Below are 9,891 nucleotides of genomic sequence, written 5' to 3' on the forward strand. Positions count from 1 at the left end.
CCTACGCGTTTCATGCACAAGGCACTTTATCAAGGTGCCTTGTGCATGAAACGCGTAGGTGCGTTCGTGTAGTCCTATTTTTGCTGCACCACCATGCAATAAACCTGACCTGTTGCAAGATTGGAGTGTTCACCTGTATCATTTGTTCCGGTCCCATGCTGATTTGGAATTCGTGGCTGTGCTTTACATCAACATCTCTCTACTTGCTGTTCGCTTTAAACCCTAGGATTTGAGAAGAGGAGAACACAGACAGTGCAAATGGGGCAACCACGACTGTGCTGGTCTCTGAAGTGGGTATTTGGGAAAGAGTGTCTGGGACATCAGAAACGACAACAGATTCCACGAAAAGGGGTCTATGCTCAGAAGCAGGGGTCTCAGCTCTCTGAGTGACAGACGGGGTCAGCGAAATACCTAGGAGTAGGGATTCTGCGAACAGGTTTAGAGAAACAAACGGCTCCAGAATACTTTTTACTGGAGCCAGTATTATTGCCGAAAGTTCAGGGGGCGTAGCCCCGAGAATTTTAGCTGAGTCAGGGGACATAAGGGGTTCATCCTCTGAGGCTAAGGAGGTGTCCCTGACTGACGGACTACAGGGATTTACCAAGGGAGGTTCATAGGGCTGACCTGTAGGGGTTAACATAGGAAAAAACCCAAGGGTTAAATTACTCTGTATCTGAGAATCAGGGAAATAGAAGCTAGTCTCAGAGAGTGGGGTCATAAGGGGTTCTGCTTCTTGCCCTAGGGACCTAACATTAGACTGCGGAATACTAGGGTTAGCAGTAGGGACCTCACAGAGCAGACTAGCAGGGGTTAAAACAGAAAAAAACTCGGGAACAGAGCTTAGAATTTTTGGGTTAGAAAAAGAGGGCAAACAGGATTCATTCTCTGGTGCTAGGGAAGACACACTGACCTGGGGACTGCAGGGATTTACAGTGGGGGACTCATAGGCCTGACTAGCAGGGGTTAAGACCGGAATAACCTCAGGGACAGAATTTAGGGAGGTTAACTCAGGATTAGGGAGCGTGGCAGCTTCTTCCTTAGCGGGTAGCGACAGAGAGATGGTTTGGCCATTCTTAGGAGAGGGAGGTACCCCCACAGGTTTAGCAACAGGACTGGTAGCATAGGAGATCTGCCAAGCAGCAGCGTAGCAGGCAAGGAGGGGATCCTGTTCTTTTATGCAAATGTCAAGTGTTAAGGAAAGTACATGTATATGTACGAGTATATCTTGAGATTGAGCCAACATGAGGAGGGCGCCCTGTTGTACTAGATGAATGTCCAGTGATGAGGCATAGAGTGCCTCTTGGGCGTCGAGCAGTTCCATAGGGTACATGTTATCCCAGGTTAAAGGGGAATCAGGGGAGCGTATACAATCGGCTAGAGACTGTTTTAAGTCCTGGATGCAGCAAGCCTTAAGAAAGAGATCCCAATGGCATTGTCTTTGCAAAGGGGTTAAACCTTCATACGTATACAAGTCTTCAATCAAGGCTATTATTTCACACAGATACTGGCCTTCATAGTGGGACTGGTACGCAGGCCGGGACATAACTTCAGTTGGAAAATTGCCTACCCCCGGCACGGCGCGGTCCGGTTTTTGTTGGCCGAGCATACTATTACGCCGATGCTCGCCACAAACCGGGACCGGACCGCGGGGCTGAGGTGGGGTTACATTATCACCGACCTTAGTCCGCGCAGACTGATCCGGAGTGCGCAGTTCGTAGTCGTACATCGCAGGGTCAGGATTGGAGAAGGCAGCATCGTCGTTATTGAAGCCAAAGTCGGGGTAGGAGAAGACAGGACAATCGATGGCCGAAGCAGGGTCAGGATAGAAGACATCCGGGTGGTCGTAGTCGTAGCAAGGAATCGGCAACAAGCAGACAGGAGTTCCCCGCTTCAGCTTAGGAGCGTGAGCGCGGGAGTGGCTTCTGCGCGAGGAGCGGCCTCGGCCCATGACGCCGATCTCAGCAGGAGGAGACAGCAGGCTGGCCGAAGTTCACCGCAGGGCAGCGTCGGGGAGAACCAACGCTTCAGCACAGAAGTCCAAGGCAGGCCACTGCAAGGGGATAGCAGCAGGCCGCAGGAAAGGAAGGGTAGCCACTGCTAGGAGGGAATGCAGCAGGTACCGGTGCTGGCAACACGCTTCAGCACAGGAGAAAGAACAGGCCTCTGGATACTCAGGAACTTGGAAGGTAAGAACACTAGGAGAGAGGCCTGGGGCGGTTTGAGGCAGAGACAGTAACGTCCATGTAGGAGATTATGCTCGGCACTGTTTCAGTGCCAATGCCCAGGATATAAAGGGCGGAGATCCAATCACAGGAGGAGGGTGTGTGAGTATTCCTCCAATGATGTAGCACAGGGCAGAAGCTGCAATGAGAAGCAGCACATGTGCCATAGATTGCCAGAGGAAACTTTTGCAACTGCAGAGGTCTGCAAAAGTTATAATCAAAGCCAGGAATGGATTCCTTACACACACACTTCTAAAGAGCACGAGATACTTCACTGTCCCTTTAGCCTTACCCTAGTAGCAGCATGAGTAACCGCTCAAGAAGGTTCCGATCCTGAGACCGATCTAAGATCGTGGAGAGATGTGCGGGATATGGTTTACCGACAGATGGGCGGTCAAAGGTACAGCTGGAGGAGGATTTGGAGCATCATGAGGACCGTATGGTCCCACCAGAGGGGCAAGTCCCCGTAGCTGCTGTGGCGGTGGACGCTAATCAGCCCGGAGTGCAGGAGGTCCCTCCAGCTTCAGGGCTGCAAGGACATGAGGGAGATGCCGGTGGATGTGGGTGGCATGGCGCCAGGGAGTGCGGGCGAGGTAGCAGCTGCAGCTGCTTAACGTGCTGTCCCTGCGCTCACTGAATTTCTTGCTTCATGGGGAGCGGGGGTTAGCACTGCAGAGCGGGTACAGCTCCTAACGTCAGCACTCGGAAAAGCCCACCACTCTCAACTTGTAAATGGGGAACAGGAGCTTCCTCGGGCAGACCACCGTCGCTTCAGCAAGTTCATGGATGGCACAGATGACATTGATACCTTCCTCAATGACTTTGAGACGCAGTGTTCTTGGTTCCGAATACCAAGGAGGGACTGGGTGGTCAGACTGTGACCACTGTTATCTGGCAAAGCCGAGCGAACTGTGCAGGGTATCCCACGCGTGGATGCCGATGACTACGGTCATGTCAAGAGTAAGCTGCTGACCCAGTACGCCCTGACCCCAGAAGCATACAGAGCAAGTTCCGGATGGGGGGAATCCTCTCCTGGAAGTCATTTGCTGACTATGCCGGCCATATGGCCTTACACAGGACTCAGTGGGTGCAGGGGAATGGGGTTACAAAATTCCATACCCTACTGGACTTTCAAGAGCAGCTACTGCAGCAGCACCCCACGGACGTGAGGGCATGGGTCTTTGGACACAAACCTCAGACCTATGAGGAGGCTGTGAAAATGGCAGATGAATATGTGGCCAGCAGGGCTGCGATGGATGAACCAGCATCTAACAAAGGAATGGCCCGTGTGGCCAAGGGAGCCGAAACTACCCCTCAGTGGACACACAAACCTACAGCAGCAGTCAATGCACCCAAGGATGCAGAGTTTAAACACAAGAGGCGGTGTTTTGCCTGCAATAAAGTCGGTCATCTCAGGCCAGACTGTACGGACCAGGACCGGTCCAAGGGACCCCATCAGGGGCAACGATCAACAGCTGCGAGGCCGGTCGCCCATGTGTGACTGGCACACACAGAGGAGCCAAGTACAGCCGTGGAACCAACCCATAGAGGTACATCCAGCGGAGAATCTGCATTTGCTACTCGGAACCAGCAGCAGAGATCGGGGGACATCAGGTTGCTCCATTCGGCATGCAGCCCAACGATGTCCGGCAGAAGCATCTGCAGAGGGTGACCATCGGGGACCGGCAGGTGGACGGCTTGCTAGACTCTGGTGCCACCGTGACTCTGGTTCGTCCTGATATGGTGCGGCCAGAGGATTTGCTCCCGGGAACCGGGATGCAAGTGACCATGCCAGACAGAGTACAGCGATCACTCCAAGTTGCCCGGGTCTTTTTGGACTGGGATGCTGGACGTGGCATGAGAGAGGTGGGGGTTTTGCCTGGGTTGGATGCCGAGATCTTGCTTGGTAACGACCTGGGGCATGTAACCTGTGTCTTTACAACTGAGCTGGAGCCTGTTTCAGAGATCACCAGGAGCCAGTCCGCAAGGATGGCAGCAGAACCATCCCCTGTCCCCCTGTATTTGGTACCTACGGTTCCAGCAGTCTCTGCGGAGCCAGACGAAGTTGCATTCTGATCCTGACTTACTGTTCCCTGTCCCTGTTACCTGTCCCCCTGACTTAGGTATGACCGGAGGGTGGCCAGAGTTAGGTACCCAGTTTAGGGTTGCGGTGCGATCAGACCCCAGCTTAGAGCGTCTGAGTCTAAGTCAAGTGACGGGTCTGATTACTTCTTGTGGCATCGCGGGCACCTGTATAGAGAGCAAGGGACTACAGGGTTAGATGAGGTATGGACGGGGAAGAGACAGATAGTGGTAACCCAGGAGTATATGCAGCAGTTATTGCGGGTAGCACACTCCATTCCACTAGCAGGGCATCAGGGGGTCGCTCGGACGCGAGCTCTGCTGTTGCAGCGTTAATACTAGCTGGGGGCGTCCAGTGCAGTGGCAGAGTTCTGCCAATCCTGTGATGCCTGCCAGCGAGTAGGTAAGGCGGGTGACCTTGTGAAGGCACCCCTAAACCCATTACCGGTAATAGGGGAACCATTTCAGCAGGTAGCCATGGACCTCATGGGACCCCTCATGGGACCCCTCATGGTTCTCAGCTGGTCAGGGAAGAGCTACATCCTCTGGTGGTGGACTTTGCCACCCGGTACCCTGAGGCGGTAGCGCTTGCCACTATCGATGCTAGGGCAGTAGTGTCACGATTGTTTACAGGGTTATAATATACACCAAAATAACTGGGTTGAATTGAATGCGACTGTGATATGATAAAGAAAGTTTATTCCTTCAGGGAAGGTGAACACACAATATTGAACAAATAACACACAGAATATATACACTTACGTGGGGAATGGGGCAATGAAATAATCAGGATTTGGATTAGCAATTCATCAAGGCATCAGGTATCAGTTAGATGTAGTCACGAACAACATTGGACATAGAGCTGACAATCGGTTTTATAGGATTTTGGCTCTATCCTTAACATTGGGTCTCAGATATTGGTTGACAATTATCTGTACCCAATTACCTTTTGCCAGCTAACGTGGGAAGCACTTTGGTACCTGCCCCCAGGTAGCTGGCACATGCTCACAATCCCTTAGTCAGGCTCCCATATTCCTAACCCCACTCAAAAGAATTGGTGTCGCCAAGTCTGCCAGATGGGGATCTGGGCCAGGGAAACCTGACTGTAAATTATGGCACTTCATATGAAAGGCCATGTCCTGCGTTTTCTCCACCCTGTATATACAAACCGGGGTGATGTGACTTTGATCAGTGGCCTTTGTGTAGATACACTGTTGCCCCCTGCCCATTAACATACCGTATAGGTCAGCAGCTTTCGTGGGTTTTCTACCAGGCATGAAATACAGTACATCTACAATATTTTATATAAATCAAAATATTCCGTTCGGTTGGGCAGAGCGGGCTAAAACTTGCCAGACCCTCATGCCGGAGGGGATTCTATATGGTGGCCAAGTTTCAGCTCTCTGGGACCCACCAAACCGGAGATACAATAATGGACTTTAAAACCGCATGTTGCACAAGTTACATTTCTCCGCCATTGGAGTCAATGGCAGAAACACAATTTAAACAATTACCCACACTCTGTTCAGTTGATCAGAGAGGGCTGGAAATTGCCATGCAAATATGCCAGAGCAGTGATTACATGGTGGCCAAATCCCAGCGCTCTAGTGTTTACAGAACCGGAGATATGGGTTTTCACTTTTCACACTTTTGGACTTAGGGCCTCATGCAGTAAGCGTCGATTAAGTGAAATCGGCAAGCTTACCGATTAGTCATGTTAATGGCGATTTTTCCTCTCCGTATGCAGTAAGTGCCGAATACATTCAAAATCAACCCGAAAACAAATCCGCCCACTCTCACGATGATTAGCCGATCACACACAGGTGTATCGGCGTGCGTGGCGGGGTGCTGTTAGGTTGCCCAATCACAAATCTTGCTGAATCAGGCGAAACAAGCATGTATTGGATTGCGCGCCATATTTAAAGGCAACGTGTACTGCTAATCATTCTCTGTGTTGTTGGGAGTGAGAGAGAGAGAGACGCACAGAGCTGGCTGATTGAACATTTGCATATTGACTGAGAGACTTGTTGTGTATTGGGTGAGCTTTGTCCATTGTTGTTTTGTTTACATCTTTGTCTTGTTTTATATGTGGAAGTGTTTCGTGTGATTGGCTGTACATTAGTTGTCTGTTTTTTGTGAGTGCTGGAAGTATGCCCGCAAAGCGTGGGAAGAGTGATGCTGGTGGGAGTGGGAGTGCTACTCGTGCGAGTACGCGTCGGAGTGAACGTACTGTTCAGGGGAGTGATGTTGCTGGTGCACCGAGTGGTGTTGCTGGGAGTGGGAGTGCTGTTGCTGGGAGTGGGAGTGTTGTTGCTGGGAGTGGGAGTGCTGTTGCTGGGAGTGGGAGTGCTGTTGCTGTGAGTGGGAGTGTTGTTGCTGGGAGTGGGAGTGCTGTTGCTGGGAGTGGGAGTGCTGGAGCTAGGAGTGGGAGTGCTGGTGCTAGGAGTGGGAGTGCTGGTGCTAGGAGTGGGAGTGCTGGTGCTGTGAGTGCTGCTGGTGGCGCAGTTGCTGATGGGGTGGATGGTGGTGGCGTGCTTGCTGGTGGGCAGCTTTTGGAGTCTCTTCCATTGGAAGAAGGAGAGTCCAGTCAGCACCAGGCAAGCTCTGACCCTAAACCTGCTCGGAAGAAACGTGTGGAGAAGCCACGTAATCCTCGCTTCAATGACCAGGAAAATACAGCTCTTGTCACTGGCATTCTGGAGCACTATGACAGTATCTATGGACATTTACTAGGTAAGTGTACCTTTACATTTATTATTCAAATACATGTGATCCTAGGTCATCTGAGTTTTGTTCATATGCAAATATGGGTTCAGAATATCTTTCTATGTTAATTAGTCTGGAAACACAGCTTTTTATCATGCCTTACAAGGACAACTAAACACAGGCGGTCAATTTGCCATAACTGCATACAATATGAATGCAACCTTGCTTACATGTATAGGTTTAGTAGTGAATGCTCATGTGCTTCACATATTACACCTAAAACAGCATGTTTGCTATCTCTTGGAACAGCTAGCAGTGTACTGCACCGACACACTTTATTCGAGCAAATACCTGGTATGTACCTGGCAGATACCTGGAATGCGCCACTCCTCACCTCTGACAAGCCCCGTTGCATTTGCCTTCCCAGCCTGGGTTCATGCCTGGCTGACGGGCGGCTGATCTGTTAAATGATAATGATTAGGATTTAATAGGCTGCAATGCTTCGCGTGTCTACCAGATGGCATAAATTCCTGAATTGTAATGCAGTATATATATATATACTGTGCAGTATTGCAGCCAGAGGGAATAAAATGCTTCAATCCCTGCTTGGAAAATAACTCAATGCACTCGGGCAGAAAACAGTCACAAACCTCAATACACCCGGGTATACCCGAATTCGTGGGACTAGCCAAGCTCGAATAAAGTGTGTCGCCAGTGTAGGAAACTGGTGCTTCTATTATTATTCATTTACCTCATATATTTTATATGTTTTTCAAGGGCGGACAAGTTCAGCAAGCAGAAAAGAAATGTGGGACACAATAGTCATTGGTGTCAATGCGTGTGGGAATCATGTGAGGGACAAGCGGAATTGTCACAAGAGATTTGATGATATTAGGTCCAAATTGAAAAAGAAAATACAACACCAACGCGTGCATGCTACTGGCACTGGAGGTGGGCCGACACCACAACGTCTCATATTAAGTCCATTGGAGGAGCTGCTTCGGGCAAAATTACTTCCCGTCGTCGTGGAAGGCTTACCTGGTGACCGTGATATAGGAATTTATCCCTCACAATTTCCACCAGGTGAGAAATATTAATGTACTAGGCGTGTCGTTGCTTACAGTTATTTTGCATATTTACACTGCTTTTTATACTGTCTTCACAATATAAGCATACCTGCATCTATATATGTATATGTCTGATTCTGTATATATATATATATCTCAAAATAGACATATATGTTGTAGTCCTACTAAAAGCAGTAACTAATATAGCACGTGCCATTGTGTGCTCATTTACATGTGAATTCCCAAAATGCATTGCTGCAGTGGAAGCAATTGATGGTGGGCGAAGATGGGGAACAACAGGGTAGTACACATGTGTAACACATGTTAATGAGAAATTATTACTAGCTACAGGTACAGAACATAAATATGTATAATATTATTGTGTATTTTATTTATTTTACTCCGACAAACATGACATTACTGCCTATTTTAAGCATGCATCAAATATATTGCATGCAACGGCCTACAAACATCACTTGCACTAACACATCTATAGTTGTTTATGAAAAGGTCCATTTTTGCTTTAAGTCATATACAGACAGCATAATGAGGCACACGTATCATATGTTATGTCATTGTTTTCATAACTTAAAAACTGCACACGACTATTTAGCTCATCTACCATTGTGTTAAAGCAGCTGCAATTAATATCTCATCACAGCATACACTTCAACAGAGGGGGTGGGGTTCAGCACACACACTAATTACAGCCTCATTTTAGGGTCAACTTAGTTCACACCATTTTCACCTGTTTCAAGTAATTGAAAGGTGTGGCTGATTAGGCTTTTTGGGGAAGGGAATACCGTTCTTACAACCTGACTAGCACAACTGAAGTTAATCACACTCATTTGAAAGCTTCACTTTAGCTACTAAATGCCCCAACAACTCATTACGTATCAAAGCGTACGTCACACATTAGTTCACTCATATCTATAGTTGAACTACTACTATCAATGACACATTATCACACACTGCATGTGTTGTCTTGTTCAGTCACAGCCACATTCATGTGTGCCACATCTTATATTAATGTACCACACATATCCTCTACCAAAAACAACACTTTTTGCAATATGACCACCTTCATGATAACCATTGTGAATGGTCATCTCATGATAGTTATGTACATTATGATACTGATATCACTACACAACATATGATTTTTATGTACAAATTTTATCTATTTATCCTCACGCATTACTGCAGAAACATAGTATGTTTTATGTTAGGGAACTCAAAAGTTCTAAGTACACAGGCATGTACATTGTTATTACAACTATTTATGTTCACTTTCACACACACATTTTGGGTTAAGGAACTGATGCTGTTACGTACTCATAAATACAGAACATACAATAACTGTTTGTTCAATATTTACACATGTAAATGTAAAACTTATGTTATTGTTATATATAGTTGCCCCTGAAGGACATGTGTCACCTGAGACTGAACAAGTGTCTTCACCTGGGTCAGCCAGCTCAACACACCTAGAAGGTGAGTGTATCAGTTGGTGGCCATATAATATGTGCTCTTCTATATGTTATGTTGTCATGTTCATTATTTGTTTTGCACATCTTCTTTAAATAGGATTACTTAGTGTCAGTGAAAATTAAGTGTAAGGCAACATGTATTGTGTTAGTGATGTTAACTATCATGTAGGAGTTGTGAGTTTACAGCAAGTTTTCATTCACTCATATTTCATACTGAGTCCAAACATTATTCTTAAGTCAAGGTAGTTTTTAATGTGAGGTTATAAAACGTATGGAAACATGTTAGTTGTTACTTATGACACAGTAGAATTACATAGTAACACA

The 9,891-nt window shown here is 47.6% G+C and overlaps 1 protein-coding gene across 1 annotated transcript in view; it reads left to right on the forward strand.

The window, feature by feature from the left end:
* Window positions 1-3,237: 3,237 nt before the first annotated feature.
* The window catches only part of LOC142469211 (uncharacterized), a 16,639-nt gene continuing 9,985 nt past the window's right edge, over window positions 3,238-9,891 (forward strand). Inside the window, exons 1-2 of the mRNA XM_075576170.1 lie at window positions 3,238-3,646; window positions 9,494-9,571. Coding sequence (XP_075432285.1) covers window positions 3,238-3,646; window positions 9,494-9,571 — 487 coding nt within the window. The remainder of the gene's footprint in view (window positions 3,647-9,493; window positions 9,572-9,891) is intronic.

Source organism: Ascaphus truei, chromosome 18, assembly GCF_040206685.1.
Source record: "Ascaphus truei isolate aAscTru1 chromosome 18, aAscTru1.hap1, whole genome shotgun sequence".
Lineage (NCBI taxonomy): Eukaryota > Metazoa > Chordata > Amphibia > Anura > Ascaphidae > Ascaphus > Ascaphus truei.